The sequence below is a fragment of the Ornithorhynchus anatinus genome, chromosome 2 (assembly GCF_004115215.2).
Source record: "Ornithorhynchus anatinus isolate Pmale09 chromosome 2, mOrnAna1.pri.v4, whole genome shotgun sequence".
NCBI classification, from domain to species: Eukaryota; Metazoa; Chordata; class Mammalia; order Monotremata; family Ornithorhynchidae; genus Ornithorhynchus; species Ornithorhynchus anatinus.
The window spans coordinates 113,326,108-113,346,608 of record NC_041729.1 but is presented as its reverse complement, the minus strand read 5'-3'; the positions used below and the strand labels follow the sequence as shown (position 1 = coordinate 113,346,608).

General features: G+C 43.8%; 1 protein-coding gene across 1 annotated transcript in view; it reads right to left on the bottom strand.

The window, feature by feature from the left end:
- Positions 1-11,208: 11,208 nt before the first annotated feature.
- OLFM4 (olfactomedin 4) overlaps positions 11,209-20,501 on the bottom strand; it is a 38,328-nt gene continuing 29,035 nt past the window's right edge. Inside the window, exon 6 of the mRNA XM_039914602.1 lies at positions 11,209-12,884. Coding sequence (XP_039770536.1) covers positions 12,082-12,884 — 803 coding nt within the window. The 3' untranslated portion in view covers positions 11,209-12,081. The remainder of the gene's footprint in view (positions 12,885-20,501) is intronic.

Sequence of the window (20,501 nt, the reverse complement as noted above, 5' to 3'; positions counted from 1 at the left end):
ACCAGACTGGATTGGATTCTGTGCAGGGTCCTTTCCAATGACTTGGTCACCTGGTATTTATGGCACTGGGCAACCCATCATGAACAAACCTTGTAAGTTGCTCAGAATATTCTCCTAAATTAGAAAACAGTTCCTCTTATTTTCTCTTGCACAAGTGTACATATCAGTCCTGCTATTCTGACCCTCATATCCCAAAACTGCTCTGCCCTTCCACCATTCCTGGACAAGAGCTCAAAATGAGTTTGATATGGGCAGGGTACATGTCTGCTTATTCTGTTGTACTCTCCCATGCACTTAGTACAGTGCTCTGCACATAGTCAGTGCTCAATACAACTGATAGATTGATTGAATGTCCAAGCCAGGTGGGAACCAAAGCAGGGCAGGAAGAGACTTGAATGAAAATGTGATTGTGAGTGTGTGAGCATGTGAGGGACAATATATATGGATATGCATTCAATAGTATTTATTGAGCGCTTACTATGTACAGAGCACTGTATTAAGTGCTTGGAATGTACAGTTCGGCAGCAGATAGACAATCCCTGCCCATTGATGGACTTACAGTCTAATCGGGGGAGACAGACATACAAAAACAATAGCAATAAATAGAATCAAGGGGATGTACATCTCATTAATAAAATAGGGTAATAAAACTATATACAAATGAGCGGACGAGCACAGTGCTGAGGGGAGGGAAAGGGAGAGGGGAAGGAGCAGAAGGAAAGTGAGGGAAAGGGGGCTTAGCTGAGGGGAGGTGAAGGGAGGGGCAGAGAGGCAGCAGAGGGAGCAGAGGGAAAAAGGGAAGCTCAGTCTGCGAAGGCCTCTTGGAAGAGGTGAGCTCTCAGTAGGGCTTTGAAGAGAGGAAGAGAGTTAGTTTGGCAGAGGTGAGGAGGAGGGCATTCCAGGATAGCAGGAGGATGTGGGCCAGGGGTCGATGGCGGGATAGGCGAGAATGGGGGACAGTGAGGAGGTGGGTGGCAGAGGAGCGGAGCCTACAGGGTGGGCAGTAGAAAGAGAGAAGAGAGGAGAGGTAGGAGGGGGCAAGGTGATGGAGAGCCTTGAAGCCTAGGGTGAGAAGTTTTCATTTCATGCGGAAATTGATAGGCAACCACTGGAGGTTTTTGAGAAGGGGAGTGACAAGCCCAGAGCGTTTCTGCAGGAAGATGCAGTGGAATGAAGAAAAGACTGGAGCGGGGAGAGACAGGAGGAAGGGAGATCAGAGAGAAGGCTGACACAGTAATCCAGCCGGGATAGTATGAGAGCCTGTACCAGTAAGATAGCCGTTTGGGTGGAGAAGAAAGGGCGGATCTTGGCAATATTATAAACGTGAGACCAGCAGGTCTTGGTGACGGATTGGATGTGTGGGATTAATGAGAGAGCCAAGTCAAGGATGACACCAAGATTGCGGGCTTGAGAGACGGGAAGGATGCTCATACCATCCACAGTGATAGGGAAGTCAGGAACAGGACAGGGCTTGGGAGGGAAGATAGGAGCTATGATGATATGCATGTCCATATATGATGTGTGTGAGCATAATGAATGAGAGCATTTGCTTAACACAGTGTTCATGAAGCCTGTATGATAAAGAGTATGTTCATGACCTAGTGGAAAGAGCCTTGGCCTTGGCATCAGAGGACCCTGCTTCTAATCCCACCTCTGCCACTTGTCTGCGGTGTGACCTTAGGCAAGTCACTTAACTTTCCAATACTTCAATTTCCTCAACTGTAAAATGTGGATTTAATACCTGTTCTCCCTCTTACTTGGACTGTGAGCCCCATATGGGACAGAAACTGTGTTGGTCCTGTTTATCTACTACAGTGCTTGATACATAGTAAACACTTAATAGATATCATTATTATTATCATCATTATTATTGGGAGAATTTGCCATTTGTGTTGCTACTCTCACTCTGGATGCTATTTGGGACCAGGAAACACTGCCACTGGGGGAGCAGACAATCCATGAAGGCCAATCCCAGTAGCATGGAAGAAGTGTGGGAGAAGTGGCTGGAGTCCTACACTATTGCTATGCTTCCTCACTAAAAAAAAAAATACCCATCTTCAAAACTTTACAAAGAGTATAAGTGAAACAAGGGCACACGTGGATCTGCAGCCCCCAGAAACGGCTGGTTTCCAGCTTTAATGGCACACAGGGAACCAACACCAGATGCTGGAACTGAATGATAAGCAGGGAAGTGATCCAAACCTGTACACCCATACACCAAAAGACAGAACAGATTGGGGATAAGAATCCCTGAGGAATACTAAGAGTATTCTAGGATCCAGACTTCATTTGGAAAAGAATAAAGTTTCCTTCCTTTCAAGCCATGAATATGGCAATGCAACCCAATTCTTTCCTGCCTGGTTGAGTCTAAAGTCAGACAGTATGGAGCAATGGCACCTGAGAGACCTTCCTGGGCTATCTCAATGGGGTGCGTGAAATACAAAGCCTAGTAAGGGCCACTTTAAAGCTGACACTATTCACTGCTTCACTGCAGAACTACCTACCAGATGTGTAACAGCCATATTAGCTGGACTATTATTGCTATTTGTTCTTTTCCTAGGCTCTTACCCCATAAAAAGGTATAAAAATGTGTTCCAGATACAGGATATAGGGTTTAATTATTCACCCAATAGGTGGTTGATAAATATTCAAAAGAAAGAGGAATATGGGGTCAAACCACAAGGCTCAATCATTTTTATTAAAACCACACTAGGAAAAAAAATGATTTGTTGCTCCAGGAATATGTTAAATTTCTACTGGGAAAGAGGAAAACTATACTCTGCATGTTTTTCTCACCAGGAAATAGGATACTGTCTTTTTTCCTCAATGTAACCCTGTGTCCTTCTGCTGGTACAAGATCTATTTACCATGATGGTTCCTCGGGATCTAGACTTTGGAGTAGCCATGAAGTACATTCTCAGTCTGAGGGGGTCCATGGAGTACATTCTCAATCTACTCACTGTGGGCAGAGAACATGTCTACCAACTCTGTTGTATTGTATTCATTCATTCAGTAGTATTTATTGAGTGCTTACTATGTGCAGAGCACTGTACTAAGCGCTTGGAATGTACAATTGGGCAACAGATAGAGACAATCCCTGCCCAATGGCAGACTCACAGTCTAATCAGGGGAGACTGATGGACAAAAACAAGACAACATAATCATGATAAATAGAATCAAGGGTATGTACACCTCATTAACAAAATAAATAGGGTAATAAAAATATATACAAGTGAGCACAGTGCTGAGGGGAGGGGAAGGAAAGGGGGAGGAGCAAAGGGAAAGGGGGCTTAGCTGAAGGGAGGTGAAAGGGGGAAGGGGGAAGAGAAGGGAACAGAGGGCAGAGGGGGAGCAGAGAGGGAGCAGAGGGAGCAGAGAGAATAAGGGAAGTTCAGTCTAGGAAGACCTCTTGGAGAAGGTGAGCTCTCAGTAGGGCTTTGAAGAGGGGACGAGAGTTAGTTTGGCGGAGTTGAGGAGGGACGGCTTTCCAGGACAGTGGTAGGACGTGGGCCAGGGGTCGACAGCTGGATAGGCGTGAATGGGGGGCGGTGACAGAAGGGAGGTGAGATAGGAGGGGGCAAGGTGATGGAGAGCCTTGCAGCCAAGAGTGAGGAGTTTTTGTTTCATGCGGAGGTTGATAGACAACCACTGGAGGTTTTTAAGAAGGGGAGTGACATGCGCAGACTGTTTCTGCAGGAAGATGAGCCGGGCAACGGAATGAAGAATAGCCTGGAGCAGGGAGAGGCAGGAGGAATGGAGATCAGAGAGAAGGCTGACACAATAATCCAGCCAAGATATTATGAGAGCTTGTACCAGTATGATAGCCGTTTGGATGGAGAGGAAAGGGAGGATCTTGGCGATACTGTAAAAGTGAGACCGGCAGGCATTGGTGAAGAATTGGATGTGTGGGGTGAAAGAGAGAGCTGAGTCAAGGATGACACCAAGGTTGCAGCTTGAGAGACGGGAAAGATGGTGGTACCGTCTACAGTGACAGAGAAGTCAGGAAGAGGACAGGGTTTGGGAGGGAAGATAAGGAGCTCAGTTTTGGACATGTTGAGTTTTAGGTGGTGGGCAGACATCCAGGTGGAGATGTCCTGGAGGCAGGAGGAGATAAAAGCCAGAAGGGAGGGGGAGAGAACAGGGGAGGAGATGTAGATTTGGATGTCATCTGCACAGAAATGATAGCTGAAGCCGTGGGAGTGAATGAGTTCACCAAGGGAGTGAGTATAGATGGAGAACAGAAGAAGGCCAAGAATGGATGCTTGTGGAACTCCTACAGTTAGAGGATGGGAGGGGGAGGAGGACCCTGCGAAGGAGACCGAGAATGAACGGCCAGAAAGGTAAGGAGAACCAGGAGAGGACAGAGTCCGTTAAGCCAAGGTGAGATAAAGTGTGGAGGAGAAGGGGATGGTCGACAGTGTCAAAGGCCGAGGAGGATTAGGATAGAGTAGAGCCATTGGATTTGGCAAGAAGGAGGTCATGAGTGACCTTAGAGAGAGCAGTCTCGGTAGAGTGGAGGAGACAGAAGCCAGATTGGAGGGTGTCCAGGAGAGAGTTGGAGTTGAGGAATTCAAGGCAGCCAGTGTAGACTACTCATTCTAGGAGTTTGAAAAGGAAGGGTAGGAGGGAGATAGGGTGATAACTGGAAGGGGAAGTGGGGTCGAGAGAGGGTTTTCTTAGGATGGGGGAGACATGAGCATGTTTAAAGGCAGAGGGCAGGAAGCCATTGGAGAGTGAGTGGTTAAAGATGGAAGTTAAGGAGGGGAGGCGGGAAGGGGATGGTTTTTATAAGGTGAGCAGGAATGGGGTCCGAAGCACAGGTGGAGGGGGTTGCACTTGCGAGGAGGGAGGAGATCTCTGAGGATACTGCAGGGAAGAATGGAAAGGTAAGGGAGAGGGTTGGGAGTGAGAGGGAAGCAGAAGGGGGAGGGGTGACTTGGGGAGCTCAGACCTGATTGTGTTAATTTTTGTGACGAAGAAGGAGGCCAGATCGTTGGGGGTGAGGGATGGGGGAGGGGGAGGAACAAGGGGCCTGAGGAGAGAATTAAAAGTCCGAAACAATTGGCAGGAGTGACAGGCATGGGCGTCAATGAGGGAAGACAAGTAGTTTTGCCTGGCGGAGGAGAGGGCAGAGTTAAGGGAAAGGATAAATTTTCGATGGATAAGATTGGCTTGGTGCTTGGACCTTTGCCAGGAGCGCTCAACAGCTCGAGCATAAGAGCGAAGGAGGCAGACAGAGGCAGAGATCCAGGGCTGCGGTACTCTCTGAAGCACTTAGTACAGTGCTCTGTACATCATAAGTGCTCAGTAAATACCATTGATTAACTGATCGATAGGGCCCAGCCCCAGCTCTCAGTAGGTGTTCACTGTAAGGTGGCGACTGATTGGGGACCAAAGAAAGGCTGTAAACTGGCTGTGGGCAGGGAACTCTGTTCTACCATACTTTCCCAAGTGCACAGCACCATGTTCTGCACACAGCAACTCTAGCAGTACCAGTCAGGGTACAATATCACTGATTGATTTAAAGGCTCCTGACTATTCTGAGAAGGCTGAGCAGTTTGTCCAGGCAGTGGGAGAGAAGGGAAGCAATGAGGGGAGGAAGGAACTAGTCATTTCAAACTGGGGTGGTGGTAACATGAAGGAGGGGTGATGCACCACAGGCTCTGGGCCAGGCCAGAGGCTACAGTCTGTTGGTCCACAGAACAGAAGCAGCAGGAACACGGGTCGGCTTACTTCTCTCCCAGCCCCAGGGCACAGTCTCAACCTCCTGCTTTGCCCTTGGTAGCTCACTGAGGGACAGCTGGCTGGCTGCTAAAGTACTACTGCTTGGGCTCTACCCCATGGCCTCTGGGCATTTTGCTTAACTTCTCTATCCCTGCCATGGATAGCACTAAAGAATCCTGGATGCCCCTTTACCCACCTGGAAGCAGCAGACATGTGTTTCCTAGCATTAGGGCAGGCAAAAAGGTTCTTGGCCAGAAATCTGCAGAACTTAAGTATGTTGCCAATGACTTGGAGTTGGGAGGTGGCAGGGTAGCAGGCCCTGATCCTCTCCTTTGTCTGGGGGCTGTGGAAGCATAATTTGTCCCTTCCCTTCTCTCCAAACCATTTCAGCTGCAGGCCTGCCTCTGGTTATCAAGGTAATCTGGTTCATGACACATCTTGACTTGGTTTCTGTAGGAATAGCTGAAAATAAAATGAAACTACTCCTTTAGTGGGGTTGAGTGCATTTAATCACCTTGAGAACAAGTTAGAAAACCCGACTCAAGGTGTGTTGCTGCCCATCCTAATGTGTTTATCCTGAATTGTACTTTGATTAAATTAGATGCTGTACTGTACAAAAGAAGCTTCAGTTTACTCAAAATCGATCTGGCCTTGACTAACAAGGGGACTCTCTACTGCTCAACTGCTACTCCCTACTAGTGCTGGATGAAACACTAGTAGTAATAAACTTGTCACTGACATACTCTTTTAAACACAATGCAGAGTTCATGAAGTTTTTATTCTACATGGCTATGGCATTCCCCTTCTCAGGCACTGTAAACATGAGCTCTGCTTCCAAGCCACAGAGATTGGCCATAGAAGCCCAGGAAGAGAGATGTTGCTTGTTTAAAATAAAATATCAAACTTAAAAGACAACTCTACCAGAACGAGGAAGGGTAGCCCGTTGGGTAGGGATTGTCTCTATTTGTTGCCAAATTGTACAGAGCTCAGCACACAGTAAACACTCAATAAATAGGATTGAATGAATGAAAACTGGGCTCTCTGGAATAAAATTGGACCAAACTATTTAATTGTGGGGGCCCCTGGGAGGTGAGAAAGAAAGAATCCCCCACGAAATGGAAACTGCTGAGGCAATTAGTGATGCTCTTTACCTTGAATACTGGGGCCAACTTACGCCTATTTCTAAGCAGATACCAGGAAGGTAGATCTAGTGGGACCTGAGCTAAGATGGTGCCTCCTGTAGGCCTATGAGTTACTTTTTAGCACATAGTCCTACAGGTCTTGTTCATGCCATGAGGAAACTGAATCCCATGGCAATTATGTAATTGATTCAAAATCCTTCACTCATTCGAGTCAGAGAAAAACAGAGAGGGAGTCAGGACACCCTCTCTCACTGAGGGAACTATCAGGGCTACAGCTTTGATATCAGGCAAGAACAGGCCTCTACTTTGAACCGACGGGAGGGAGATTTAGTGGTTGCTATGCTCCTTGAGTCCAAAGTGTATTTACATTGGACAAAGTCCAGAAACGAACGTGGATTACAGAGTGGCAGACCCTCTGCTTTGGATGTTGAGCCTGGCAACTGAACTGATGACTTTGAATCATGACTCATGTGGGAAGATCCAGGTCAGCTTGTGTAAGGAGATTGGGAGAGTTTTAGCAGGCTGTCATCCTGGTGTTCTCTGACATGCCAGATCTCCTTCATGAGTCCCTGATCACCCCTGGGGCAAGTGGCTGGCAAGACTGATGCCCTGAACTCAGTCCAGGAACTCCCAGATTCACCTATAAATGACTTAGTCACAAAACTCATGGTGGCCTCCACACCCTCCTTTGTCCAGGTCTAAAATATACCTTAATAAGAATTCTGCCCTCATGTTGATCCCCCTGCCCACCCTGCTTTCTGTGAGCTCTCTGTGGACATGAATCATGTTTTCCTACTCTACTGTACTCTCCCAAGTAAAATTAATCAATCGTATTTACTGAGCTTTTATTGTGTATAAGAGCACTGTACTAAGTGCTTGGGAGAGCACAATAGAACAATATAATAGAGTTGGTAGAAATGTTCCCCACTATGTTCAGAGTATAGAGCTATGCACACAGTAATCATTGATAATTCATTGATTGATTGATAGACGGACGGGTGGAACCTATGTGCCCAGTTGGGATTGGATTATCCTAGAGGCCCATGGGGTTTAGGTCCCTGGCTCCAGAGGGCCTCATTTAAGAAGTCTTACTGTGGGTGGTGCCACTACCACACTGCCCACCTACACTTCCCACCATCTTTTAGACTGTGAGCCCATTGTTCGGCAGGAATTGTCTCTATCTGTTGGCAAATTGTACCTTCCAAGTGTTTAGTACAGTGCTCTGCACACAGCGCTCAATAAATACGAATGAATGAATGAACGAATCAACCATAGCTTAACATGCCCTTGGTGCTGCTACTGCCACCATTACCTACCACCCTCATGTTGCACTGGAACGGCCTCTCCCAGACCCCAGCTCTGGGGGCAAGCAGTGCCCAGGCAGCCATTGGACCCATCCCCCCCAACAACACCACCATCACCACCACCACCAAAATATCTGTAGTCACAGAGAGAGGGCTTGTGTGTGGTTTTCTCAAATTGAAGATTTTGAAGATAGGGACTCAGAGCCCTGTGATCTGGCTTATTTGAGGAAAGAAGGAGTTACAGTCAGAGGTCATGATGAGCAACGGGTTGGGAAATGGGAGAAGCAATGTGACCTAGTGGCACTTAACAAATACCATCATTGTTATTATTATAAAGCACAGGCATGGGAGTCAGAAGGACCTGGGTTCTAATTCTGATCTGCCACCTTTTTTTCATGGTATCTGTTAAGCATTTACTATATGTCAAGCACTATTCTAAGAAATAGGGTAGATACAAATCAATCAGGTTGTACACAGTCCCACATGGAGTGTGGCCTAGTGGACAAAGCACAGGCCTGGGAGTCAGAAGGACTTGGGTTCTAGTCCCAGTTCCACCACTTTTCTGCTCTGTGACCTTAGGCAAGTCACTTAACTTATCTGTACCTCAGTTGCTTCACCTGTAAAATGGGGATTAAGACGGTGATCCCAGTGTGGGATCACCCTTCTAGACTATAAACTAGTTATGGGAAAGGAATGTGTCTGTTTACTGCTGTACTCTCCCAAGAGCTTAATGCAGTGTGCTGCACAGGGTAAGCACTCAATAAATTCAATTGAATGAATGAATGAATGTTGGATATGGACTGTGTCCAACTTGATTAGCTTTTATCTACCTCAGCACTTAGAACAGAGCCTGTCACATAGTAAGTGCTTAACAGATGCCATTTTAAAAAGTACAGAATAACTAAATATTGGCTCAGTGCTGCTACTGTGTGACAATACATAAGCTTGGAGCAAGAGTTGAGGATTAAATAATTAGATCTTGAAAATATTGTTTCCTGGAGCTGGAGAATTTGAGTTGAGATTATGTATCTGAAGTCTTTTCTTTCAACCTTCTTCACTCTACTTTTTCTTTTTGTCTACAACATATAACTTCTTTCCCTTTGTAACGTCTCTCAAATAAATCCATGTTTCCCCTTCCTACTTTTGGTATCTTGCGTCTCTTTCATAACCCTCTTATTTGGAGATACGATCTAATAACTTTAGGTTTAATAGCCCTAATTGGGAAAGGGTAGCAAGTCACATAAACATATTTTACCATTTACAATAAGTAGGTCAACTCTGAAAATTAGCTCACAAGCACATAGCTGGAAAGAAATTAAGGCAGGACAGAAAGAATCAAGCTCTAGGCAGAAAAAAATTTGGAAGTAAAACTGAAAACACAAAACCCAGATCTAACAATCCATAGGTTGTTCTGCTCCATTCTGATCAGATGCATGATCCTACTGGTATTACCAGAATGGGGTGAAAGGGGCACCTGGCCTAGGGCAGTTGAGAGGGGCTTGCCTTGAGCAGCCCTCCCCTGAGAAGGTAGCAAGAGGTGGAGGCAGTGCAAAGATCATGAGGAGCTTCTGGGGTCAACCCATTCTCCTTCCTATGTCCTGCTCTGCAATGGGGCACAATCTGCAAAACTCTCCCTGGGCCAGGACATTGTTTCATCAGAACGACCTATGCCCAGCACCATGCTATGCATACAGTGGGACATTATAAATTCTGCTTTATGACAGGGAATGACAGTGTTCAATAAGAGTTGAGCTGCAATATTTTTTGTGAGTTTATAGATTTCTTTAAATCTATCTACAAGACTGAATTAGATGCATGAAGTACCTTGGCTAAGGTCTTTTCCACAGAAGTTGATCAATAAAACTCCAGAAACCTTTCTTTAATAATGAGCCATTTAATATTCAAAAGAAAAGAGCACTTAATATACTTACACTAATTGCTAGTACTGAGAATAATCAGAGATAAATACACAAGATAACAAAGACGTATAGAAATACAAAAGGACATGGAAACAGCCTCTGTCATTTATTGGATGCATGCCTTCATTTTTTCCCTACTTCCTACTCATGATGAAGTTGGAGTCCTTAAAAATTGCTGAACTTTTATTAGTGTCCAGGTAGCTATTTGTGGAAAGCCAAAAAGTAAATATCCAGAGACTGCGAACATTAATCACATCTTGAACAGAAATGCCACAGTTAAAAATGATGTACTAGGATGATCCTCAAATCAGAAATCATAGACTCTAAGAAGAAATGATTTATCAGGATCAGTATCACTTTATCATGCCTGTTTCCTCTTTTGCCAATAAATTAATCAATGAATAAATTTATCTCCCCATCTAAACTGTAAGTTCTTCGTGGGCAGAGAACATTTCTACCAGTTCTGGTGTTTTGTATTCTCTCAAGTGCTTAGTACAGTGCTCTGAAGTAACAGCTCAATAAGTGTGATTGATTGATTAATTGATTAGTTGAGTGCCTACCGTGTGCTAAGCACTATACAAAGTGCTTGGGAGAATACTATACAAGAATACAGGATCTCTGCCTCCAAGGAGATTGCAATCTAGAAGAGGATACAGACTCTAAAATAAATTACAGATAGGAAGAAGAAAGTGTGTAAAAAGTGTACATAAGTCCCATAAGGGATTATGAGTATTTAAATTATTAGGTGTTGTGGAAGTGCTTAAGTGGCATTTTGGGGAATATCAAGTAAGAAGATTAGAAATCAACTAGGAAAGGCCTCCCAGAGGAGATATGATTTCATAAGGGCTTTGAAGATAGGAAGCCAGGAGAACTGACTGATTAGATAGGGGAGAGTGTTCAAACGGGGGGGTGGGCAAGAGCAATAAGTATGTGGCAAGAGAGATGAGAACAGGACCCTGAGCATAGGTTACTTGGAGAGGAACAAAGAGTGCCTGCTGGAGTGAAATGGGAGGAGAGAGTGGATAATTGATGGATTGATTGATTAATAAGTAGGAGGGAGGGAGCTGATAGAGTGTTTTAAGGCTAAAAATACCCAGGAGCAGTAAAAAGGAATGCTTATCCAGTGAAATTAATTTTATTTAACTTATTTTACTATCTGTACACCCAGGGAAGGAAGCCAGGTTAAACAAAAGAGTCATTAGCTTGTAAATGTGGGTGCTTGTCTAAAGAGCTGCCATATTGGCAAGTCTAGAAGGTAGGCTATCATGGTCATTCCCATTTTACAGGGGAGAACCAGGTTTGAAAATATAAATGTTCTCACACTCTAAGAACTTAAAATCTGCTGCTATTTATCTACCTATTTGTCCCAGGCATCAAGGCATTGCCTGAGGAAGAGAGTAGGAAAGGAAAATATAATAACTTGGGCCTGTAGAAAGGGGCCTTAGACCACAAAGAATCATCCTACAGCACACTCAGTGAGGCCCACCAAACATTCCTGTTTGCCCTTTGTATCAGTCCAAACTTAGCAGGGGCTAATTCATCCCCATTTTTCAGGTGGAGAAATTAAGGTATAGAAATTGTCACTTGCCTGGAGAAGTCTAGACCAAACACCAAAAGAGGGAACTAAAAGATTATTTCATGAAAATGGAGAGGAGGTTTCCATCTTAATTTTATAACCAACACTGGGACTCTGGCATCAGGACTGGGCACTCTCTGGAGCTAAATTCCTTGACCTAGTTTTGTGTGGGATTTAGGGTTAAAGCTTAATGATTTGATGGAAATCTTTCGTCAGTCATTTTACCAGTGGAAAAAAAATATTAAATCTGAGCTACCAAAGTTTTGCCAATATCAAAATTGACCCAAATATTACCATTCAATAAACCCTAGGGCCACCTTGTGTATCTTATAAAAGTGAGTAGATTTCAGAGGTAGAGGTCCATTCATCTTATCAAAAGAAATTTCACATCTCTCATGGGTTTGTCCCTAAGACTGTCACTGTAAGGTAGTCTGAAAGCTAAGGTCATAGGTCATCAGATAACCTTCATTGTAGACATAAAGTTTGTGGTCTAGGGGGTTGTAGTTGATACCGGTCAGTTTTTCTAACATTTTATCCATAAGTATACTCATTCTTCCCTCTTGCCCAGTGTTTGTGTCATAGGTGTAAAAAATTTCATCTTGTCTGGTGTTGACTGCACGAGTAGCATACAGGACCCCACATACAATGAAGGCATTGGAAACAGATGGCTTGTACTGCTTAGTCTGCCAGGTGTTCAACACCTCAAGTGAGGTGTCATTGAGTTTACTAATCACGATATTACCAGTACTGGCTTCAGTGGCATAAATCACCCACAATCCACTTTCATCCACTGCAAGGTCTATATCTTCCCAATTGACACCAGCATAGGAAAAGCGGTTGTTATAGGCAGCATTTGGGAGCGTCTTCCGAACAACCACAGTGTTGGTGGTCAAGTTGACCTTGGCGATATCCCTTGAACTGTACATGTGGATATACATGGAATTCTTGTACACTGCTGTGCCACTGCCTTCTCCATAGGTGATTCGGTTATCTCGGGGATTTTTAAACAACAATAAATCATCCTTGGAGTTGTGAAGCCTGTAATACTCCAAGTACCTCGCATCCGTGTTCAAAGGGGCAACCCAATAGAGAGTTTTCTCTGGAGTAAGTGGAGAGTAATCTTTGCCCCAGGCACCATACTTGTAGGAAAACCCTCTCCAGTTCAACTGAATTATGGAAGGTTTGCTGATGTTTACCACGCCACTATGATTACAGCTACCTGTAAGTAAGGTGAAAAAAAGGAAAGCATTATCAAAATGTACCAGTGTTATAAGATTCTAAGAAGCAGTATAAACCACAAAAGTGTTTCCCAGCAGCAAAGGTATTAATAACAATGATGGTCTAGGGCAGCGCGATTTGGAGACCTGGGATCAAGTTCTGGTTCTCCCAGGCTTATGTGAGTGAAGACTGCCGATGTCCTTCACATTGTGTTTATCTCTGCCTGCCTATTCCCTCGTTGTATTCTGGGTCCCAGTGGAACAAGACTGTCCAGGATGAGACAAGAGAGTGCCAGTAGCAGAAGCAGCATGCCTTACTGGAAAGAGTATGGGCTTGGGAGTCGGAGGTCATGGGTTCTAATCCCAGCTCCACCATTTGTCAGCTGTGTGACTTTGGGCAAGTCACTTAATGTCTCTGTGCCTCAGTTACCTCATCTGTAAAATTGTGTATTAAGACTGTGAGCCCCACATGGGACAATTTTATTACCCCGTAACTACCCCAGAGCTTAGAACAGTGCATAGCATATAGTAAGCACTTAAATTCCATCATTATTATCATCATCATTATCATCAGTAGCATCGAGCAAGCCATTAGCACTATAATTTCTGTGCAGGTTCTTAGTTCCAAAGTCTCAGGGCCAAGCCTCACCTCATTATTCTAATGGGAGGTGCTGTCATACAAACAGTGGTTCTACAATTATTGACTCTTCTCAGCCCAGCAGAGCCTCTTTGAGAAATGCCAGTATTGTATGCTTTACTAAGAAAGGATGAAAGGGATCTATTTGCTCATTTGTTGCCTTTCAATATCCATTGAACCTTATTAATAATATAAAGGGACTGTTTTCAAAGTTAAAGTTTTCTAGATTGCTTTAAGTGTTGTTTTAATTCACTATTTCTCCACTCTTCCCTTCCAGTCCTCCAACTGCCACAAATGATCTACTGCCAAATGCTATCAGGTCTTCCTACACAACTCCTGGATCCCTCACTTTTGGTCAACCCAAACAGCTACTACCCTGGTAGAAGCCCTGGTCATAATCACAACTAGACTATTGTTTTGACCTCCTCGTTGTTCTTCCTGTCTCCAGCCTCTTCTCTCTCAATTGCTGTATTGATCATCTTATTGAAGCAACTCTCAACCACATTTCTCTCCACTCCTCAAACTCTCCTCTGGCTCCCTGTGTCCCTCTACATCTAACACAAACTCACAATTGAGTTCAAGGCTCTCTACTAATTCACCCCATCTTATCTATCTGCTCTCCATACCCACTATTCTCCAATTCATTGTTTTTGTCCTTCCAAGCCAAGTGCTTCACATTCTGCCATCATTTCCATTGGTATTTTACTGAGTCAAAAGCTAGAACTCATTCCAGGACCTACCAGATCTTAGGTTTCCAAAAATGAGTAATGGTTAGTTCTCCTAATAGCATGTGTTTTCCCAAAGTAGAACATGACATGAAATCTTTAGGGAACACTTTTCCAACAACACGTCTGTTTGATTAGAACTGGATGAGATGTTGGATGAAATGGTTTTGCTCTTCTATGTGGCATCAGTCAATTGTGATTATTATAACATGAGTTTCCCTTAAAGGAGGATCCTGACAAACATAACCCTTGTGTTATAGGAGAGCTAACTGTATTATTATTTACAAAATCGTTCTGCTCTGCCCCATGAAATGACCAACAAAAGCAAATGATTCATATGATCTAAAAAGCCCATTTACTTGAAATGGTCAGAAAGATTGAGACCGAAGTGAATTTAGGGACATAATATGTAGGTGTAGACTTAGATGGTGAAATTCAGGTCAGCTTCCATAAAACGGGTAGGGAAGATCCAAGATACTTCGGAAGGACCATAGTCATGTGCATATTCCTACAGCATGTGGCCTTCAAAGTTCTGTTCACAATTGAATCTCTTCCAGTTCTTAGAGTCCATGACTTTTAGCAAATAGAATGCAGCTATTTTCCCTATAACTACATAGCCCATTTACTAACCATTTTCTGTCCAAGACCTATTTCAGTCTTTCTCTTTGTACATAGTAGAGCAAATCTAATTAGCAAAACATTTGTAATCTTCATCACTTGAAGCAAATTGGAAAGGGAGAAAGTGCTTCCCTAGTTCATTCATTCATTCATTCAATAGTATTTATTGAGCGCTTACTATGTGCAGAGCACTGTACTAAGCGCTTGGGATGAACAAGTCGGCAACAGATAGAGACAGTCCCTGCCGTTTGACGGGCTTACAGTCTAATCGGGGAGACGGACAGACGAGAACAATGGCACTAAACAGCGTCAAGAGGAAGAACATCTCGTAAAAACAATGGCAACTAAATAGAATCAAGGCGATGTACAATTCATTAACAAAATAAATAGGGTAACGAAAATATATACAGTTGAGCAGACGAGTACAGTGCTGTGGGGATGGGAAGGGAGAGGTGGAGGAGCAGAGGGAAAAGGGGAAAATGAGGCTTTAGCTGCGGAGAGGTAAAGGGGGGATGGCAGAGGGAGTAGAGGGGGAAGAGGAGCTCAGTCTGGGAACGCCTCTTGGAGGAGGTGATTTTTAAGTAAGGTTTTGAAGAGGGAAAGAGAATCAGTTTGGCGGAGGTGAGGAGGGAGGGCGTTCCAGGACCGTGGGAGGACGTGACCCAGGGGTCGACGGCGGGATAGGCGAGACCGAGGGACGGTGAGGAGGTGGGCGGCAGAGGAGCGGAGCGTGCGGGGTGGGTGGTAGAAAGAGAGAAGGGAGGAGAGGTAGGAAGGGGCAAGGTGATGGAGAGCCTCGAAGCCTAGAGTGAGGAGTTTTTGTTTGGAGCGGAGGTCGATAGGCAACCACTGGAGTTGTTTAAGAAGGGGAGTGACATGCCCAGATCGTTTCTGCAGGAAGATGAGCCGGGCAGCGGAGTGAAGAATAGACTGGAGCGGGGCGGGAGAGGAGGAAGGGAGGTCAGAGAGAAGGCTGACACAGTAGTCTAGCCGGGATATAACGAGAGCCCGTAATAGTAAGGTAGCCGTTTGGGTGGAGAGGAAAGGGCGGATCTTGGCGATATTGTAGAGGTGAAACCGGCAGGTCTTGGTAACGGATAGGATGTGTGGGGTGAACGAGAGGGACGAGTCAAGGATGACACCGAGATTGCGGGCCTGCGGGACGGGAAGGATGGTCGTGCCATCCACGGTGATAGAGAAGTCTGGGAGCGGACTGGGTTTGGGAGGGAAGATGAGGAGCTCAGTCTTGCTCATGTTGAGTTTTAGGTGGCGGGCCGACATCCAGGTGGAGACGTCCCGGAGGCAGGAGGAGATGCGAGCCTGAAGGGAGGGGGAGAGGACAGGGGCGGAGATGTAGATCTGCGTGTCATCTGCGTAGAGATGGTAGTCAAAGCCGTGAGAGCGGATGAGTTCACCGAGGGAGTGAGTGTAAATGGAGAACAGAAGAGGGCCAAGAACTGACCCTTGAGGAACTCCAACAGTTAAAGGATGGGAGGGGGAGGAGGCTCCAGCGAAGGAGACCGAGAATGATCGGCCAGAGAGGTAAGAGGAGAACCAGGAGAGGACAGAGTCCGTGAAGCCAAGGTGAGATAAGGTATGGAGGAGGAGGGGATGGTCGACAGTGTCAAAGGCAGCAGAGAGGTCAAGGAGGATCAGTGCTTAACAAATACCATCATTATTATTATTGTTATTCATCCCCTTCTTACAGATGAGGTCACTGAGGCCGAGCAAAGTGCCTCAGTGACCTCGTCTGTTAAATGGGGATTAAGACTGTGAGTCTCTTGTGGGACAATCTGATGACCCTGTATCTCCCCCAGCACTCAGAACAGTGTTATGCTCAGCACATAATAAGTACTTAACAACACCAACATTATTATTATTATGCAATCAGATCAGGTTAGACAGAGTCCCTGTCCCATGTGGGGCTCACAGTCTCAATCCCCATTTTACAGATGAGGAAACAGACTCAGAGAAGTCACTGGCCCAAAGTCACACAGCTGGCGATTGGCGGAGTCAGGATTAGAACCCATGACTGACTCCCAAACCCGGGCTCTTTCCACTGAGACACACTGCTTTACTGAGCGCTTACTGTGTGCAGAGCTTGGGAAACAGTCACACTATACATTAGCTGTAAGTACATGAGAAGCAGCATGGCTTAGTGGAAAGAGCATAGGCTTGGGAGATAGAGGTCATGGGTTCTAATCCCAGCTCCGCCACTTAGCTGTGTGACTTTGGGCAAGTCACTTAATGTCTCTGTGCCTCAGTTACCTCATCTGTAAAATGGGGATTAAGACTGTGAGCCCCACGTGGGACAACCTGATAACCTTGTATCTATCCCAGCACTTAGAACAGTGCTTGGCACATAGTAAGTGCTTAACAAATACCACCATATTTATTATTATTTTTACATTGCATGCCAAAGTGTACTTTCCAAGCACTTAGTACAGTGCTCTGCACACAATAAGCACTCAATAAATACGATTGAATGAATGAATGAACTGTACATTGCAGCTTGAAGAGATCATGATTCAATCAATCAAAAATCAATCAGTAGTATTTATTCAGCACCTACTGTGTGCAGATCATAGTACTAAATTTTCCAGAGAGTACAAATGGAGGCATAAAACACAATCCCTTCTCTCCTGATTAACAATCTAACTGGGAAGATAGACACAGAATAATTTGCAGATAGGAAGGAAAAGAGAAATGGAAAGATGGATAGATGCATGAAGAAAAGAGAAGCCAAGAGCAAAGCCCCAAACACTTCATTCATTCATTCATTCATTCATTCAACAACAGTGTCTTCTTAAAATGCTCTCCCTATTCTAAATCTGTAAATAACACAAAAGTAAATCATCTACAGTCTCTAAAAAGCCCATTTACTTGAAATATCCTGAAAGATTGAGACCAAAGTTAATTTGGAAACATAATATACGTGTAAACCCAAATGGTGAACCCTAGTCCTCTAGACTGTAAAATCATTGTGGACTGGGAATGTATCTGTTCATTGCTATATTGTACTCTCCCAAGCACTTAGTACAGTGCTCTATATATAGTAAACACTCAATAAATGTGACTGACTGAATGAATGAATGAAGGTCTTCACCCAAAATATCTTGCCAGAACACTGAACTAGGCTCTTGGTAAAAGATAATAAAAGTAAAAGGCAGGGACTGTGCCCTGAAGAAGCTTACAATCTAATGGGTTTGTTGCAAGGAGCCGAGCACAGCTTAAAAATCATTGCTCTGGTGTTTGATCATTTATATTAAGATAGAACTATTACCAAGGGTCTTCCCTTCATTTTTTAAATTTCTGCTGTTTTAGCCTCAGGATTAAATATGTATTTATTAATGTTGCCTCTAAATTTTCAATTGAGTAACAAAACCTTCCAGCTATTGCAGCAGGTAAAGAGGATTGAAATTTCTCTGAACCCAACCTCAAATAATTTTGCATATGATTAAACTACAGAATCCTGGGTTTCTCTCAATAATTCATGGACTGGTTCATGAATAAAAAACAAAAGTATGTTCAGCCAAGAGATGGCCTTCACCAAAAAAAATGTATAAATTATTATTTCTTCCCTAAAAGTGATCTCTCAGATGAATGCTTGTTTGCTTTTATGAAACTTGCATGAATTATTAAAATAAAGTTAGTTGGTGTTCAGTTTAATGATAACAAAACTATTTGAGGTTCCATAGGATTTAAACTTGGTTTTCCTTTTGAAATCACTTTGAAGATTTTTATTTTTGTTTTACTCTGTAGTAACAAGTTAGTTATCTTTCCTGTCAGTTCAAAGGAGTCTCAGTTGTTTTCTTAATCTAACCCTGCACTGGCTTCTTATTTGAACCTTGGAGAGAATATTTCCAAAAAAAGAAAGAAAGAAAAGATTGCTGTGTCATTTCATGAGTTCTAATGCATGTGACTTAAACAAACATTATGATGAGGTTTCAGGTCAAAGACTGTGTTTTTCCCCTCAGCAGTAAAATCATGCAATAAGGGACCAAATGTCTACTGAAAATCAGTTCAACCACATTCTGACATCTTACATTACATGGTATTTAGTGAGTGCTTACAGTGTGCAGTGCACTGTACTAAACACTTTGGAGAGAATAATATAAGAAACCTAGTACACATAATCCCTTCCCACAACAAATTTATGGTCAATTACAGATAGGGAAAATAGAGTACAAGGCAATGTTAACTAATGTAATGTGCATGAGTTGGAAAATGCACTGTGCAACTTGCCATCTTTTTCCCTCCCCCACCCATCTCTCACCTGGTGGTCCCTTAGCTACATTTCCTTTTCCAAATCCCTTTCCCTACACCTCTAACAGGATTTCCTGGAGTCAATAATAATAGCAATAATAAGAATAAGAATATTTGTTAAGAACTTACTATATACCAAGCACCATATTAAGTGCTGGGGTAGATTCAAGATAATGAAGTCAGAGAATGTCTTCACAGTCTTAGTAGGAGAGAATTCTCATTTTACAGATGAGGAAACTGAGGTACAGAGAAGTTAAGTGACTTGCCCAGGGTCACAGAGCACAGCCAGGATTAGAATGCAGGTTCTCTGACTCCTAGGCATGTGCCCTTTCCACTAAACTATGCTGTTGCTGGCATTTTGATGTTCTTCATTTTTCTCTTCCAGTTTACCCCATCTCATTGCAAACTCCTTGAGGGCAGGGTATGTGTTTTTATCTTTTATTGGATATTCTCCAAGAATCTAGGACAGTGCTTGGCACACAGAAGAGGTTCAATCAATGCAGGGGGGATAATGGTGATGCCTGGAAAATATCCCAACTGCCTGAGCAAACACTCCCACACAGTCAGGGGCTGTTTTAGTATCACAGTAGCAAAAAAGCCACCTGGTAGTCTTCAACACAAGTAGAAATTGTGTACTTCCTTTTTTTTATTTTTCAGGAACACACTGTCATACCTACCTAACACAACCCAAAATGTGCTTGTTCAGCTCTTAGCAAATACCATGATTATTGTTAATATTATTATGCTACCTAGATCAGATGAAGAGTTGGAGTAAGGTAGTAGGGGAATAAAAAGCTGCAGAAAACACCAAAGTGCCTTTTTACCCAAATTAATTTTTTAGAGCAATAAAAGCAGGGGACTACTATATGCATTGGAGTGCAAAATCTTTCCACACAAGCCTGTTCTTAGTCATTGACGTTCTCTTTATCTGTGCATCATGAAGATAACACTTCCCCACTTGTCAAGGTCCTCAGAAGCCCCATTTAATGGTGCGTTTCAGAAACACCACCCTGACTGGGAAGGCTGTTTTTGCAAAAAAGCCACTTTGGCAGACAAGTGAAAACAAACACCTGAGAATATCAACCCTGGTTCTACCACAACTTCATTTTCTGGACCAGGCAGATTGCTGAACCTAGTTTCTTACCTCTGGGCCAGCGGGAAATAAAGTAGCAAATGATCATTCAAGGAGGTTATGAGAATCAATTAAATTGGTATAAAGTGCTAGGAAAAGGCTAGAGGGAGTCCAGTTCTCAAGTATATGAATATCCAAGAAAATGTATTGAGCAACTAAGAACGTGGTGCAGAGCAATCGGATATATTGGCCTCTAAATTGACACGCATTGACAGTGTCTGCTCCTGATCTATTATTATTA